Genomic DNA, 15,708 nt, shown 5'->3' on the forward strand with positions numbered 1-15,708 from the left:
TGTTTTCTTTGCGGCCAGGGCTGGCAGACACCCGCAGCACCACACACACAGCCACACCCTGCCGCCGTGTTTTTAAGATTTTTTGCTTTTCGTGTGAATTTCTTGCGCCGGCAGTCCCTTCGGGGTCTGTCTTGTGAGCATTTCTCTCCCCTCCGATGATTTCTTTTTCTTTTGCTGCGCTCACTCTCCCGATGGAGTGACGCGACCGCCGTCATGTCTGCGTGCTTCTCTCAGTCCCCACACACACGAGTGACTGTGCTCTGCGGGCCGCACTCACGCGCCGATGAGAGGGCTGAGGGGAGCAGCAACACGCAGATGACCCCATGAAATATAAACGATGTGCGGACACATGGAGGGTCGGACGGTTCAAAGGCATTTAAATATCTTTTAATTTTCGGACAAAATGTGCGCAGACAGTTTGGTGTGGCCACACGGCAGCCGGCTGTCTTTTGTGTGGAACAGTAATGGACGACTTCTTTTTTATTTATAATTATTTTGTGTGATGGGGTTTACATAAGACGAAGGGGAAGGCTTTTTTATTTTGGATAAATCTTGTGTGAATTGCTTCTGCTCGGGCTGCAGTGCAGTCATGAGTTTGAGCGGTCTTCTTCTAGTTGTTGTTTCCGCCATGCATCTCCGCTGTACATTTTTGTGCGTCTCTCCGCATACTCTGCTTCCTCTTTTCTACTTCTTTGCTTTGTGTTTCTGCAGACACACACACAAGATGCACATTGCGGTGGATTTGAATGCTCCTTTTGCAGTGCATACTGGCAGCTGCGTGTGGCGGCTGTTGTCTTCTTCCGTGGCCATGAGAAGAAGGGAGGAGAGGGAGTGCGCAGCCCGAGTCTCTTTTCCTGTGGGTTTGATGCACCGCGTGTGACTGCGCTGAGTTAGGCTCCAAATCCCATTGAGGGCAGGATGGCATGAAATTTTGTTGCCGCGTTATGGATGGATGAGGGTTTGCTTGCGGTTGTGGCTGGTGTGGTGGTGCTCACTCCGTGTGCGTGACGGCTGCTGGGAGTGCTGGAGATGCATCTGGTGATGCGGATGCGGTGGTTGTGCCGGTGGATGTGTCGTGTGCTCCGAGTGACGGCAGCCTGAGCTATCGCGTGTGTGTGTGGGCGTGGACGAAGTGTTCCGCTGCCAGTGCTGAGGCTCAGCATGAGAATTATACTTTCAGTGGCTTTGATGTGCACATGCATGGCAGGAATGGTGAGCTGGGTGCTGTGTGCCATGTGGCCAATGCGGCGCACACATGTAGCAACTGTGCTGTCAGCTGTGCAACGGAAGAGGAAGGGGCCACCGCTGCCTTCACTTTGAATGTGACGACAGACAAATACGCCGGCCCTTATGAATTTTAGTGGCGCCAATTTTCCCCGATGGAGCCATCCATCCGCCTGCACGGAGCAGCGATGCTGACCGGACGGGCATCTGTCAGTTGCCGCCACCCCGTGAAGGGAAGGATGACACAAAATCTGGTGGGACAACTGCGCCGCAAGTTAATGCTGAGCCGTCACGTCAAAACGAGGTTTGGCGACGGTCTGCGGCGGCTGACGGACCCAACACCGTCGATCGGAGTCCCGCATCCAACACGGCGACCAACACGTCCGAGACGAGGCCTGAGTTTGCCTTTGTTCGGAAAATGAAGATGGTTCCGACACCACCCAAGAGGAAGCCTAGCACTGCCATGAGTCGGAGAATAGAAATGGATCTGAATGCATTCGTGACGAAGACTGCGCTCGCCACCGCGTTGAGGAAGGCAGTGGGCTCGAGGGATGCCCGTAAGACTGAGACCGTTGACGGCAGCGGCGAGCACGTTCCTGGGAAAATTGCGGGAGGAATGAATGGTCAGAACGTCCCCGGAACACCAAAACGGCATCAAGAAATGTGTCCTTGCGCGATCTGGAGCGGCGTGAGTCCAGACGGCCGCCTCGCCCTGTTTGACGACGTGGAGTTGATACCACGCGATTCAACTGGCGGCCGCACTGCGCGTGTGTGCGTGTCTCTGGCGTTGCTGCTGCTGCTGCTGGAACTGTGTGGAGTTGTGGTAGTCCTTCGAGCGAAAGAGGGTGGGATTGTGACTCCCCACGGGGGATATTTGCCGCATACTTTGCGGGTTTTATGTTACTTTTTCTCCTCCTCTTTTTTAATGATTTACGGATCGCTTTTTAAACCTTTTTTTTCTTCTTTGTAATGTTCTTTTTGTTGCTTTTCCACTGGAGTAATAAGTGCCCTTTTTTCTTCTCATTATTTAATGTTCGGTTGATGTGCACTGGAATGGGCGACGTGTTTTCTCTCTTGTGTGTTTGTTTTTTGCTGTTGCCCACACGCGGTGCCGGCTCCGCTGCTGTGCTTCCCACGGACTGCAGGAACGGGGATTGGAAGAAGAGGCCGGATGCCGCGTGAAATGTGAGGGATGTTGTGTGGGCTGGTGGAGTAATAAGATTTTTTTCTTTTTTTTTATTACATTTTTTACTTGTGCAGGTAATATTTATGCGCACGTGATAGCCTTGTGCTGCATGGCACACGAAATGGAAGTCCTACTGATTCATTTTAGTTTCTTTTTTCTTTTTTAAAAAATCCCTGCGGACTTCTTTTTGTCCGTGCCGTGTCCACTGTCATTGTTTGCCTCCGTGTGTCGTTGGGTGTCCCTCTGCTGGCTGTGTTTCTGAACTGCCCTCATATCTTTTTCTTCTTTTCTGCTAGAGGCGACGATGGTTTGCGACGACGGTTGTTTGTGCTACCCATTGCGAGGGCACGAGGGTGACTGGGTGCCGGCCTCCTGAGTGCCCTCGGAGGGAGAAGATGGTGTGCGCCGTGCCTCACTGTGAGTGTGGGACGCCACTAGCCGTGCGGAGAGAAGTAAATGGCTGTGCGGTATGTAATTGGATGCACCCCGTCACTCTCGTTGCCGCCGTGTGTGTGCTGAGCGCATGGCAGTATCTTGCGGTGCGAAGTGGATGGCATTGCTTCCGCGTGTGCCCTCGTGCATGCGCTGTGCGGCGGGCATCTCTTCCCCATGACACCGCCCTTTTCTGTGGGACAGTGGAGGGAAGTGGAGATGTGTGAGGGAGTGAGGGTGGCCGTTGTTTCCGCACATTTGCTTCTTCCACACACGTGGCGCCTCTCGGCAGCCTCTCGCAGCACCCAGACTGTGGATCGAGAGGATGTGAGGGTCTGCTTCAAGTACACGGAGGACGACAAGATGCAGTGCATGACGGCCAATCTGATCGGCCTGTGGTTGCAGCGCATGGAGCACGTGCGCCAGTACGCGTTGGGCGTTGCGTTCATGATTGGGGAGGAGAGGCGGCACGACATTGTGGCGCTGTGGGTGTTGCGCGGCCGTGGCATGCCGACGATTGTGAGGGACGTTGAGGACACGGAGCTGTTCGACTGGGAAGAGGTGACGGACTTTGCGGCGCAGCGGGAGCGCATGACGGACTGCCCGTGCTGTGAGGGGCGCGTGTTGAAGTGGGCGTGGCGTGCCTGTGAAGGTCCGAGGAGAGGGAATAACAGTAACAGTGACTGTGAGAGTGTGAGGAACAGGGCACTGGCGAGGTGCACTTCTTTTTTTGATTGTTGTTGAACCATGCCCACCTAATTGTTGTGGTGGTGCGTGACTCTCATTGATGGATGGGACGGTTCTTGGCTTGTCTCTCCTTTTGCTTTTGCTCTGCGTTGACGGGGAGTTAGTTTGTGCTGAAGGCTACACGCAAGTGACAGGAGTGCTGGCGATGATGATGACTGGCCGTGTGCTGCTGGTGTGTGTCCTCTGCGTGCTGTGATGCGGTGCCGGTGGTGGTGACGCGTGGCCTGTGTGCTACTGTGCTGATGGTGGAATGGACGACGCGGGGCTTGCGAGGGGAATGGATGGCGAAGTGGTGTTTGCGAGGAGGGACTGCGTGTCGAGTGCCGCCTTACGGGGAGTAGCCGCGGCGGTACCGGCCGGTGAGGACGGCGGCGTTGGTGCAAGCGGAACGCTCAACAGTGATGCAGGACAACCACCGGTCGGTGATGCAGGGAGCGGGACTGAAGCTCAGCGGCAGTGGGGCTGCACCAATGGCTTCATCTTCTTCTGCTGCCGATACAGACGCTGCCAGCAGTACTCCTGTCTCGGGTGCTGGTGGTGGTGTTGGCCCAAGCAGCAGCCCGCAGTTGTCTCCGGCGTCCAAGACGATCCTCCCGCTGGTGGAAGTGTGGCAGGAGAAAGGGAGGAGGCAGGCTCAGCATGCTGCGGCGAAGAGCCGTCAATGTCGAGTGTGTGCTCCCAACCGCCACAATTTTCTGCGGGGTCGGCAACTCTCACCGTGGAAGAGAGGGATGGAAAGAAAGGCAGCGCGTCAGCTACAAATATTCAGAGCGACTGGACACAACAGGAACGAGAAGGGCCACACGTGCTCAGGACGGGGGAGAGCGCACGGAGAACTCCAGCACCAGCGCCAGCAGAAGGACAAACAGCACATGCGACGCAGCCGTCCGAGGACTCAGCAGAGCATGCGGCTGCACCCAGCTCGGGTCTCACACGGGGCGCATCGAACGGCGACAGTCAAGAGCAAACACCGCAGCTTCAAACAGCGACTGACGCTGAACAGAGTGTGTCCGTGGTACAGGGAGTGCCAGAATGGGCTCAGGAGGACCAGGGGATGTGGTGAAAGGAGCAAAAAGAAATCCGTAATGTTTGACTGGCAGCGCGCACAATGCAGAGCATGCACCTGCGGCTGAAGCACCCGAATGACTGTCTGCTTCAAGCACCAGTCGTTCCCCTGGACATCCGGGCACAGAGTCTGCTTCAAAGTCGCTCTCTGGAAATTATCGATCGTCTACGACCGGTGCAGCAGAACAGGGAGAAGCACGGCCAATGCCCCTGCGACAGCCAAAACCGCCGGCAAAAGGAGGTGCAGAGGAGGAGGCAGCACCGAAGAAAAAAGAAGCATGGGAGGAATTGCCGCCAACAGCAGCAGAATAAGAGGCGCCAGCAGACCCATCAGAACCGCCAACGAAATCACCACCACACAGCGCACTGCCATCCTCAACGGAAGTCCCAGCGACCATGAAGCCAACAGAAGATCTGCAGAAAAGGCACTGAACCAACAGCGGATGCAAGGCAGAATGCACTAACTGAGGGTCAGGCTGAGACAACTTCACCATCTTCTTCTGCGGATGCTGCTGCTGCCGCCAATGACGCTGACGCGGGCAATGCGGAGATTTTGAACGGTGGTTCAGCATCTCATGCCGCTGTGCCGGAGGGAGAACACCAACATGAACGAGAGGATGGCAGCGAGAAGGAAACAACATCATCTACAGCCACAGACAAAGCGAATAACACAGCGGCGCCTGGCGACAGTGACAGCAGCACCGTGGTCTCCCACACCACCTCCCTTTTTTGTTTCTTGTTGCGTGTTCAGCAGCTCCTTTTGCGGTGGTGGCCGGGCCTGCATGAAGTGGAGTGCGATGAATGTGGACGAAGGCCTACTGCAAATGAACTGCTTGTGGTGAATATTGGCTGCAATTCCCGTGGACCAACAATCCGCGTGGTGTGCGGGGATCTCCTTTTTGTATTGTTACCTTGCTTTTGTGTTGCTGTGTGCGCTGCACCTTCTTGTGTGTGTGCGCACCCTCCGTGAGGGGTGCCGACACGACGGACCGCTCTCGCCGCATGTGCATGCGGTGGAGCCTTGTGTGCCGCTCCTGTTTGCTTCTCCCTCTTCCATCTGTGTGTTGTTGTTGCGGCAGGGCTGTGTGTGTGTGCCTGCTGCCGTGGATTGGAGTGTGTGTGGTGCGTGGTGTGCGGCGTACGGTGCATGCCTGGCTGCTGCCCTCTCCTCATGTGGTGTGCCCTCTGTGTGTGTCTGCCGCACCTCTCGTCTCCCCTCTTGCTCTCCATGTCCCTCACTGTGCAGATCAGCTCCACACCACTGAACGACCACACTCACGATGATGATGACGTGCCGTCTGCTGTGCGCCCTGTTGGTGCTTGCCCTGTGTTGCAGCCCGTCAGTGTGCGCGACAGCGAGTAGTCAGGATTCAGGTAAGGACGGCCCCACTTCTTCGGTTACTCAGTCACAGGGAACAGGTGTTTCAGGGGCAACAAATACTTCCACGACGTCAAGTTCAGCAGCTGCGGCCGTTGCGTCACCGGGAAAAAGTGGAAAGTCCGATGCGCAAGGGGCTCCAGGTGCGGAATAGGCTCCGCCAGAAAATCCAAGTGGGGCGACCGCTCTGGCAGGAAGTCCAGGTCCAACAATTCCGGTGCCTATTACAAAAGAGAGTTCAGGTGGGTCCAGCAGTTCAGGGAGTCGAGTTCCGGTGGCCGATACGGTACAGAAAAATGGCGAAAACGATACGAGAGAGTCAAAAAGTGGCAATAATCCATCCACAGACCATGCGAATACGAATTCCGACGATTCGGACAAGAAGACCACGGCGACTACTACCACTACTACGACAACCACGACGACCACCACCACTGTGCCAGAGGCACCAAGTACTACGACTACAGAGGCGCCAACTACGACGACCACCCGCGCACCGTCACGTCTTCGCGAAATCGACGGCAGCCTCAGCAGCTCTGCGTGGGTGTGTGCCCCGCTGCTGCTCGCCGTATCCGCGCTGGCGTACACCGCTGTGGGCTGAAGAGATGTGTGCGGGCTGTACGTGCCAGCACTCAACCGCGGGGATTTGTGCGCGTGTGTTGTGGTTCACTGTATAAAATAAGAGGAAATAATGATCTTGTTTTGCTTCACTTGCTTCCGCTGCCGTGCTGTGTGCTCCGCGTTGTGCCCCGCATCCGTCACGTTGAACGCATCGCGGACACACTCATGAGCATGCGCACTGGAGCCCTGGGTTTGTTTTCTTTTCTAATTTCTTTTTAATTATTGTTTTTTATTGCCTTTTAAACTTGTGGTTTGCTGGGCGGTGTGCGAGCTCTGCAATCGTACTGATTCCATCTGTCTCGTGGTGTGTGCGCTGCTGCTGGGGTGCTGCCATTTGTTGCTGTGCGGTGGCTGTGCGTGGTGTAGCGGCTGTGTCTATCTTTTTGCTTTTCACTCTGTTGACGTGGTGTTGCTTTTGCTGAAGGCCACACGTAAGTGACAGGAGTGGTGGCGATGATGACTGGCCGTGTGCTGCTGGTGTGTGTCCTCTGCGTGCTGTGGTGCGGGTTTTCTTTGGTGTCGGCAGTTACCGGGGATGATCGTGAGCATTCCGGCCAAGGTGTTGTTGGGAGTGTTGGTCAACCTTCTTCCCCAGTTGGGGTCATGGTGATAATGGAGTTGTCACTGATGGAAGCTCTCTGAGCAGTGGAAGTCACTTGCCGGGTTCTGCTCCTACGGGTGGCAAACCTTCACTTCCCGGTGTTGGTGAGTGTGTGGGTTTAAATGAATCTAAGGATGCCTTAACTCTTGCAAAAGAGGGACATGAAGTCGTACGGGATCAGCATGAATTAGTGCCTCAAGTTTCGCACCACAATGATGCGGGAACAGGAGGGAAAAGCGATCTCAGTGCGCCAGAACAGTCGCCCAACGCAAAAACAGAATTAGAAAATGGTGGTGGTGTTTGTGGTGATGATGCTGCAACTGCGGAGGGTGAAGTAATAACCACCGTGAATGAAGAACAATTGGGCGGATCTTCCACGAGCGGCAGCCATCCACCAGCAGCAGACCGAGGGGCGAAGGAGCAGGAAGGCACAGTGGAACAGGCAGCATCAACAGTGGCACTGACGCCAGTGGTGGGGCGAGAAACACCGCCTAAAGGGGACACCGAAGAGGACTCACCGGAGGATAAAGCCGCAACCGGCGCAGGTGTCACACAAGATATACCAGCTGCCGGTCAACAACAAACACATTCTTCATCCACTTCTACAACTGGAAATGGTCCGACTTCTACTCCAGGAAAAGGGCGCGCTGCGGAGGACATTTCCAACAATAACGAACGATCCGGCAAAGCACTACTGCAAGAAGGAGCGGAACATGAAACTGTTGCTGGCAGCCAATCGCAAGCAATACCAGCAGCCACCGCCCGTAACACACTTGGCGCAACCGTTTCTGGCGGCAGCGACAACAGCACCACGATAACTACAGCCGTGCGGTCTGACACTGGCACAGAAGGCACTCCAACCAGCAATCATCCGAACCGACAATCCATTGAAGGCGCCACGTCACCCGGCATGAATTCCGATGGTGAAGCTGTATCACCCAAAAACTATGATACGGTACCTCAGAGTGCACGATCCACAGCAGCGCCAACCACAAACAACAAAACACGTGACACAGCTTCTCATGGCGACAATGACGGCAGCACCGCAGTCTCCCACACCACCTCTCTTTTGCTTCTTCTTCTTGTTGCGTGTGCGGCGGCTGCGGTGGTGGCCGCGTGAGAGTGAGGGAGAGAGAGCCATGCACCGCCCGCACACACACTCTTCCTTCACCCACTCTCTGTGTGTGTGTCCCCTTGCATGGACTCTCGCCCTCACCTCACCCCACGAGGCACACACAATAATGTGCCCATTGTATATATGCATGCACACCCATGCAGGCCCGTTGGTGCTCTCTTTTGCACGACACGCACCGCTGCCGTCCTGCCTGGCTGCATGGGCGGAGCACCGTAACTGTTTCTGTTTGTTTTTATTGCGTTGAGTGGGCGACCTCTCTCTCTCTCCCTCTGTGTGTGTTTTGCTTTACGGGAGCAATGAGAGTGTGTGTGCGCTGGTCGTCCCACGCGTCGGCTTTTTGTTTTGTTTTCCTTTTTTATGATTTTGTGGTTGAGTGCACCCATTCCGCGGCTGCGTGTGTGTGTGTGTGATGATATGAGTAATTTGCGTGTGTGCTATCTGCCTCTCTCTGCCGTTGCTTTCTTCAGACTCTCTTGTGGCGCACAGCTGCTCTGCATGTATAGGCGCTGCCAAACACACAAGCACATGCACACACACATGCAGTGTTGCAAACGCTGAGAATGCACGCACGCACAGGATTGTGGCTGCGGAGGCCCTCGTGAGGAGAGAAGAAGCCTGCGTTTTGTTTTTTTGACATATTGCGCGGTGTGTGCTGACGCGTGAATAACAACACACCCGCCGTGACTCCTGCTGGTGGTGGCGGTCGCTGTGTGTTCCCGGTGCACTGTTATTCCGCCTCGTTCCGTGTGTCTGCGTGCGTGAGTTGTTGTTGTTGGGAGTGACTGCGGCGGGGATGATGATGCCACTCACTGTGGATGGGTGGCGGTGCTTATTCTTTCACCCATATTTTATTAGCCTGTTTTTATTCATTTTTTTCTCACTCTCTTACGAAGAAAGCAAACAAGCACTAAACGCCACTGTGAAATTGTAAGGCACTGAAAGGACCAACAGCACACACACCGCCCACACACACATATATGCTCTCACGTGTTGCTGCAGTGAAGGCACCCCGCACACACAACCGTCGCCGCGTGACCGGATCCAGCGGAAGGAGGAGGGAAGGAAGAGAGAGTGAGCGGCAGAGGCCCAACATGTCCCGGCGTGTGTTTGCTTCCGCGGTGCTGCTCCTCCTCCTCGTGATGATTTTCTGCGGCACTGGAGCTACGCAAGGTGATGTGGAGGAACCGTCGGCAGTTCCAAAGTATCAATGGAAGGGCATCAGTGAAGGTGATGTAACTGTGGAGTCGTTGGGTGCTCCCGGCCTTTTGAAAGTGGGGAGTGACGTATTTGCCGTTTCTGAGGCGCAGTGCAAGAAGAAGGATGGAGAAGATGCCTTGACTGGCGTTGCATCCCAACTTCTCACGATAGAAGGCGATAAAGAACCGGAGGAAGTGCTTAAGGATGCCAGAGTGATACGAGTTCTGGAGGAAAGCACTTCTGCAAAGGAGACGAAGAGAGTAGATGTGAGCCGACCGACAGCAGTTGTGGGGGAAAGTAATATTTACATGCTTGTTGGGAAATACAGCCGTAAAGGTGGTCAGGAGAGTGGTGCCGATGACTGGGGATTCTTGATGGTGAAAGGGGAATTCAGTGATAAAGATGAAAGTAAAAAACAGATTGACTGGAAAGATACCAACGCTGTCCCGACGACAACTTTGGGCGAACAACTTTCATCCTTGACAGGACTGATTGGCGGCGGTGGATCGGGTGTTAAGATGGAGGACGGTACACTTGTGTTTCCCGTGGAAGGCACGAAGGAGGAAGTTGGGCAGAAGGAAGCTGCGGGTGGAAAGACTTTCTCACTGCTCATGTACACTTTGGATACTTTGAAGAAAATTGAGAGTTGGAAGCTGTCGAAGGGGATGTCTGCCGATGGCTGCAGTGATCCCTCCGTCGTGGAGTGGGAAAAGGACAAACTCATGATGATGACTGCGTGTGGTGATGGCCGCCGCAGGGTGTACGAGTCCGGTGACAAGGGGGAATCGTGGACGGAGGCACTCGGGACACTCTCGCGCGTGTGGGGCAACAAACAAGAGGGAGAAGGGAAGGGCGTTGGGAGCGGGTTCACCACAGCGACCTTTGGCACTGGAGGTGATGAGAAGAATGTGATGCTCGTTACTCTGCCGGTGTATGCCAAAGGAAAAGAAAAGGGCGTACTCCACCTTTGGCTGACGGACAACACGCACATTGTTGATATTGGGCCGGTATCCGGGAAGGACGATGACGCTGCCGCCAGCTCCCTGTTGTACAAAAGTGTTACGAGTGGAACTGATGATAATAAGAGGGAGGAGTTGATTGCACTGTACGAGAAGAAGGGCGATGGAGAATCATCAAACAGCCTTTGGTCTGTGCGTCTGACTGAGCAGCTGCAGCGTGTGAAGGATGTGCTGGCGACCTGGAAGAAAGTGGACGAACGTGTCTCCCAGCTGTGCCATTATAAAAGTGCTCTGGAGGACACCCCAACTGACACTGCCTGCAAAAACACTAAGATCACGGATGGGCTGGTTGGCTTTTTGTCCGGCAACTTCTCTGATGACACATGGAAGGACGAGTACCTCGGGGTGAACGCCACAGTAAAGAAGGGAACGAAAGGAGCGGCTGCAGGGGTAGCAGAGACTGCAGAGTCTTCAGATGGAGTGAAGTTCACAGGACGTGGTGCGTGGGCGGAGTGGCCCGTTGGCAAGCAGGGGGAGAATCAGCTGTACCGCTTTGCGAACTACAACTTCACTCTTGTGGCGACGGTGTCCATCGACGGTGTGCCGAAGCAGGAGGGTCCCATTCCAGTGATTGGTGTGATGATGGATGCAGAGAATCCAGTACTCCTGGGACTGTCGTACAACAATAAAGAGAAAAAGTGGCAGATGCTGTGCGGTGAGAAACCGACGGAGGTGCAAAACCACATTGAGGGGCAAGAGAAAACACACCAGGTGGCCATTGTGCTGCAGAACGGCACTCAGGGCTCCGCGTACGTCGATGGTAGGCGTGTGTTGGAGAATGTGCAATGCCAATTGGAAAGTGAGGAAGATAAAAAGATCTCCCACTTCTACATTGGAGGGGATGGAGTCAATGCAGAGAACACAGAGGGCCATGAAGGCGTGTCTGTGACTGTGACGAACGTCCTGCTGTACAACCGCCCGTTGGATGGCAATGGTATTACTGCTCTTAATGCAATTAAAGCCCTGATTACGCCTCCGAAGGAAAAAAGTGCGCAGGAAATCGTGGTGCCTTCTCCTGGTGGAACACCGCAAGCGGGACAGGAACCTTTGAATGGAGGTAAAGGTGCTGACGGCGGAAGTGCATCTCCATCAGCTTCCATTGCTTCGCCTTCCATACCTGTGGGGCAATCTGTGAACCAACTCGCGCCAGGAAAGCCTCCCGATGGAAATGCAGATGTGGATGTCTTTTCCTCGTCTAGCGGTAACCTGGCGGTGGGGGAGGGGAGTGCAGATACGACACAGGGGGATGGACCGCACACACCTTCCGTGGGTGATACCCCCGCCGCAGCAGATACAAACGTTCTTACCGCTAAAGGCGAGGGGCACGATGGACCCGCATTGACAGCTGATGTGAGCGTGAGCTCTGGTGCGGATGGGGAGACGGCAGGAGGAACGGATGGGCAGGAGGGAATCCATCCACAGAACGGGGAAGTAAAGTCTGCGGCCCTCAGCAGCAGCCTCGGAAATTTGTCGCAGGGGAATAACAGCGATGCCGGCGCTGTGCGTGAGAGGAGGGCGCTGCCGCTGCTTCTGCTGTTGGGACTGTGGGGGGTTGCGACTGTGTGAGGAGTGACTGGCTGCCGCGTGGGAAACTTGCGACCTCCCGAGCAGAGAACTACTATTCCCATGGGAACAAATTTCACTCATAAATCCTTCCTTTTTGCGTATTTTAAAATCCTTTTACTGTTTGCTTCTTTTTGGTTGATTTTACTTTTTTTTTCTAATCTCTCAATCCTTCGCTTTTGATTTTGGGGGCAATCACTGTGGACTTTTTTTTTCTTTTCTACTCTTCCCTCTTTAATTGTTTCTGCTGCACTCTTCCCGTGAGGGGTGCCGTGTGTTTCCCGTCCAACTGCTCCGCTCGCACACCCACCGACACGCTCATGATGACGGCCCTGTGCGCCTCGCCTGCTGCACGCATGAGGAGGGGCCGCGACGAACGGCGCGCTGAGGGAGCCGTGACGTGTGGGCGTGCGACGAGGGCCTGTGGGGCGGAGCACACATTTCTTTCCCTCTTGTTTTTTTTTTTTTTTGCGGCCAGGGCGGGCAGACACCCGCAGCGCCACACACACACACACCCTGCCGCCGTGTTTTTTTTATTTTTGCTTTTGTGTAAATTTCTTGCGCCGGCAGTCCCTTCGGTGCCGGCCTCGTGAGCATTTCTCTCCCCTCCGATGATTTTTTTTTCTTTTGCTGCGCTCACTCTCCCGATGGAGTGACGCGACTGCCGTCATGTCTGCGTGCTTCTCTCAGTCCCCACACACACGAGTGACTGTGCTCTGCGGGCCGCACTCACGCGCCGATGGGAGGGCTGAGGGGAGCAGCAACACGCAGATGACCCCATGAAATATAAACGATGTGCGGACACACGGAGGTCGGACGGTTGAAAGACATTTAAATATCTTTTAATTTTATTTTCGGACAAAATGTGCGCAGACAGTTTGGTGTGGCCACACGGCAGCCAGGCGATTTTTTAAATTTGTGTGGAACAGTAATGGACGATTTCTTTTCTTTTATTTATAATTATTTTGTGTGATGGGGTTTGTGTAAGACGAAGGGGGACGTGTTTTTTGTTTTGGATAAATCTTGTGTGAATTGCCGCTGCTCGGACTGCAGTGCAATCATGAGTTTGAGCTGTCTTCTTCCTGTTGTTTCCGCCATGCATCTCCGCTGTACATTTGTGTGTCTCTCCACATACTCTGTTCCCTCTTTTCTACTTCTTTGCTTTGTGTTTCTGCAGGCACATACGACCACGCACACAAGATGCACATTGCAGTGGATTTGAATGCTCCTTTTGCAGTGCATGCTGGCAGTTGCGTGTGGCGGCTGTTCTCTTCTTCCGTGGCCATGAGGAGAAGGGGAGGAGAGGGAGTGCGCAGCCCGAGTCTCTTTTCCTGTGGGTTTGATGCACTGCGTGTGACTGCGTTGAGTTAGGCTCCAAATCCCATTGAGGGCGGGATGGTTGTAGGTTTTTGTGCCGCGTTATGGATGGATGAGGGTTTGCTTGCGGTTGTGGCTGGTGTGGTGGGTGCTCGCTCCGTGTGCGTGACGGCTGCTGGGATTCCTGGAGTTGTATCTGGTGATGCGGATGCGGTTGTTGTGCCGGTGGATGTGTCGTGTGCTCCGAGCGACGGCAGCCTGAGCTATCGCGTGTGTGTGTGGCGTGGACGAAGTGTTCCGCTGCCGGTGCTGAGGCTCAGAATGAGAATTACACTTTCAGTGGCTTTGATGTGCGCATGCATGGCAGGAATGGTGAGCTGGGTGCTGTGTGCCATGTGGCCCATGCGGTGCACACATGTAGCAACTGTGCTGCCAGCTGTGCAAGGAAAGAGGAAGGGGCCACCGTTGCCTTCACGATGAATGTGACGACACATAAATACACCGGCCCCTATGAATTGTGGTGGCGTCAATTTTCCCGATGGAACCATCCATCCGCCTGCACGGAGCAGCGATGCTGACCAGACGGGCATCTGTCAGTTGCCGCCACCCCGTGAAGGGAAGGATGACACAAAATCTGGTGGGACAACTGCGCCGCAAGTGAATGCTGAGCCGTCACGTCAAAACGAGGTTTGGCGACGGTCTGCGGCGGCTGACGGACCCAACACCGTCGATCCGAGTCCCGCATCCAACACGGCGACCAACACGTCCGGGACGAGGCCTGAGTTTGCCTTTGTTCGGAAAATGAAGATGGTTCCAACACCACCCAATAGGAAGCCTAGCATTGCCATGAGTCGGAACATAGAAATGGATCTGAATGCATTCGTGACGAAGACTGCGCTCGCCACCGCGTTGAGGCAGTGGGCTCGAGGGATGCCCGTAAGACTGAGACCGTTGACGGCAGCGGCGAGCACGTTCCTGGGAAAATCGCGGGAGGAATGAATGGTCAGAACGTCCCCGGAACACCAAAACGGCATCAAGAAATGTGTCCTTGCGCGATCTGGAGCGGCGTGAGTCCAGACGTCCGCCTCGCCCTGTTTGACGACGTGGAGTTGATACCACGCGATTCAACTGGCGGCCGCATTGCGCGTGTGTGCGTGTCTCTGGCGTTGCTGCTGCTGCTGCTGCTGGAACTGTGTGGAGTTGTGGTAGTCCTTCGAGCGAAAGAGGGTGGGATTGTGACTCCCCACGGGGGATATTTGCCGCATACTTTGCGGTTTTTATGTCACTTTTTCTCCTCTTTTTTTAATGATTTACGGATCGCTTTTTAAACCTTTTTTCTTCTTTGTAATGTTCTTTTTGATGCTTTTCCACTGGAGTAATAAGTGCCCTTTTTTCTTCTCATTATTTAATGTTCGGTTGATGTGCACTGGAATGGGCGACGTGTTTTCTTTCTTGTGTGTTTCTTTTTTGTTGTTGCCCACACGCGGTGCCGGCTCCGCTGCTGTGCTTCCCACGGACTGCAGGAACGGGGATTGGAAGAAGAGGCCGGATGCCGCGTGAAATGTGAGGGATTTTGTGTGGGCTGGTGGAGTAATAAGATTTTTTTCGTTTTTTCATTACATTTTTTACTTGTGCAGGTAATATTTATACGCACGTGATCGTCTTGTGCTGCATGGCACACGAAATGGAAGTCCTACTGATTCATTTTAGTTTCTTTTTTCTTTTTTAAAAAATCCCTGCGGACTTCTTTTTGTCCGTGCCGTGTCCACTGTCATTGTTTGCCTCCGTGTGTCGTTGGGTGTCCCTCTGCTGGCTGTGTTTCTGAACTGCCCTCATATCTTTTTCTTCTTTTCTGCTAGAGGCGCCGATGGTTTGCGACGACGGTTGTTTGTGCTACCCATTGCGAGGGCACGAGGGTGACTGGGTGCCGGCCTCCTGAGTGCCCTCGGAGGGAGAAGATGGTGTGCGCCGTGCCTCACTGTGAGTGTGGGACGCCACTAGCCGTGCGGAGAGAAGTAAATGGCTGTGCGGTATGTAATTGGATGCACCCCGTCGCTCTCGTTGCCGCCGTGTGTGTGCTGAGCGCATGGCAGTATCTTGCGGTGCGAAGTGGATGGCATTGCTTCCGCGTGTGCCCTCGTGCATGTGCTGTGCGGCGGGCATCTCTTCCCCATGACACCGCCCTTTTGTGTGGGACAGTGGAAGGGAAGTGGAGATGTGTGA

General features: G+C 54.4%; 2 protein-coding genes and 4 pseudogenes across 2 annotated transcripts, besides 4 other annotated features; all 6 read left to right on the forward strand.

Moving 5' to 3' along the window:
• Positions 1-15,708: part of a sequence feature (areas not merged during assembly with more than two copies in the genome that could not be assigned to a particular haplotype) that runs on past the window's edge.
• Positions 477-497: a sequence feature (AT_rich).
• Tc00.1047053506909.120 (uncharacterized protein) lies at positions 1,643-2,194 on the forward strand (the record flags this gene model as incomplete). The annotated part of the gene is made up of 1 exon (XM_809661.1): positions 1,643-2,194. The coding sequence occupies one exon, from the start codon at positions 1,643-1,645 to the stop codon at positions 2,192-2,194; it is 552 nt and encodes a 183-aa protein (XP_814754.1).
• Tc00.1047053506909.131 lies at positions 3,168-3,512 on the forward strand (annotated as a pseudogene).
• Positions 3,735-5,432, forward strand: Tc00.1047053506909.140 (annotated as a pseudogene).
• Tc00.1047053506909.150 lies at positions 5,938-6,633 on the forward strand (annotated as a pseudogene).
• Positions 6,414-6,467: a microsatellite.
• On the forward strand, positions 7,107-8,372 carry Tc00.1047053506909.155 (annotated as a pseudogene).
• Tc00.1047053506909.160 (trans-sialidase, putative) lies at positions 9,367-12,171 on the forward strand (the record flags this gene model as incomplete). Its single annotated transcript, XM_809662.1, has 1 exon — positions 9,367-12,171. The coding sequence occupies one exon, from the start codon at positions 9,367-9,369 to the stop codon at positions 12,169-12,171; it is 2,805 nt and encodes a 934-aa protein (XP_814755.1).
• Positions 14,653-14,672: a microsatellite.

Source organism: Trypanosoma cruzi, genomic scaffold (assembly GCF_000209065.1).
Source record: "Trypanosoma cruzi strain CL Brener 1047053516791 genomic scaffold, whole genome shotgun sequence".
NCBI lineage: Eukaryota > Euglenozoa > Kinetoplastea > Trypanosomatida > Trypanosomatidae > Trypanosoma > Trypanosoma cruzi.